At 40.0% G+C, this 1,742-nt stretch overlaps 1 protein-coding gene across 1 annotated transcript; it reads left to right on the forward strand.

The window, feature by feature from the left end:
• The first annotated feature begins 427 nt into the window (after positions 1–427).
• On the forward strand, positions 428–1,357 carry LOC126079821 (olfactory receptor 4C12-like). Its single transcript, XM_049891192.1, has one exon. It carries the CDS (start codon positions 428–430, stop codon positions 1,355–1,357), a length of 930 nt encoding a protein of 309 aa, XP_049747149.1.
• Positions 1,358–1,742: the final 385 nt, after the last annotated feature.

The following is a 1,742-nucleotide window of genomic DNA, read 5'->3' on the forward strand; positions in this document are numbered from 1 at the left end:
TTAGTAGAACAATTTTGGGTATTTCTCTGAAAAATATGCCCAACAACTTTGAAGAAAATACATGTATCTTTGTGCATCTGTGAATGTGCTACGTACATGGCCATATCATGGGTTAGCATTTAAAAGCTGATGCATAGTATACGTTCTTGCTAAAGTGAAAAAAAAAGTAAAAAGTTACCCATTTTTTATTGTGGAAAATTATAAACAAATCAGAATATTATAAAGACTAAAATAAATACTACCTCTAGTGTCTTATGTAGAATATGGGTAATAAAACTATTGATATGGTTTTGTACTTGTATTTACCTTCTGTGAAACTGGAAATAAGATATCCCATGGATATTTTTATTTATTAAGCAAAAGTGTCAGTATTGAGGATGAGTGTGACTTATTTTCAGGGACATCACCTGTCACCTAAGCTGAAGCGATGAAGTGGATGAATAATGTGACGGAATTCTTCCTCCTGGGCCTGACAGAGAACACGGAGCTTCAAAAACTTTCATTTGCTGTGTTTTTAATTGTCTACTTGGTTACCTTGGCAGGCAACCTACTCATCATGATCACCATCAGCACCAACAAGTCTTTAGGGTCCCTCATGTACTTCTTCCTGTCTTACTTATCCTTTATTGAATGCTGCTCTTCTTCATCCACGGCCCCCAAAATGCTAGCTGCCAGTCTTACAGTGAGAAAAACCATCTCTTTTGGTGGGTGTATGACTCAAATCTTTGCTGTACATCTTTTTGGTGCTGCTGAGATCATCCTGCTGACGGTGATGGCCTATGACCGCTATGTGGCCATCTGCAAACCCCTGCACTACATGACCATCATGAGCCACAGGCTGTGCATCCTCCTGGTGAGAATAGTCTGGGCTGGAGGCTTTGTCCACGCAACCATTCAGGTCCTCTTCATAGTCTGGCTGCCCTTCTGTGGCCCCAATGTCCTAGACCACTTCATGTGTGACTTGATCCCTTTGTTGGAACTTGTTTGCATGGACACTCATACTCTTGGTCTCTTTGTTGCTGCTAACAGTGGATTCATATGCTTGTTAAACTTCCTCCTCTTGGTGGTCTCCTATGTGGTCATCCTGCGCTCCCTAAGGGTCCATAGCTTGGAGGGGAGGCACAAAGCCCTTTCCACCTGTGCCTCTCACATCACAGTAGTCGTTTTACTCTTTGTGCCCTGCATATTTGTGTATCTGCACCCAGCAACTACCTTCTCCATTGATAAAGCTGTGACTGTCTTTTATACCATGATCACTCCTATGTTAAACCCGTTAATCTATACCCTTAGAAACGCAGAAGTGAAAAATGCTGTGAAGAAGCTCTGGGGTGAAAAAGTGACTTCAAGTGAGAAATAATCACAGCAACATAAAATGACTTTATTCTTTAAATGTTGAACAGAAGGGAAGAGAATTTCTATGGATCAAGATCAGGTGAACACTATTTTTCTGAAATAATTGGCTATTGGCATATAGGTATTTTGAGAAAAGGCCCAGATAGGAAATTACTTATCAGTATAAAAATATTCCATTTAGATTTGTTTATTGTCTATGCTTGTTGATCTTTAAAACACTGACAGAATCAGTTAGGGCTTCTTAAAAGGCAGATTCCCAGGACACAGCTCTAGACATTCTAATTCAGAGGAGTGTTGTATTTACATATCCACATTTCAACAAATGACCCAGATGTTTCTGAAGCAGGTGATCCATTCGCTCTGAGCAATAGTGTTGTAGATTCCCTTCA

Source organism: Elephas maximus, chromosome 7, assembly GCF_024166365.1.
Source record: "Elephas maximus indicus isolate mEleMax1 chromosome 7, mEleMax1 primary haplotype, whole genome shotgun sequence".
Taxonomy (NCBI): domain Eukaryota; kingdom Metazoa; phylum Chordata; class Mammalia; order Proboscidea; family Elephantidae; genus Elephas; species Elephas maximus.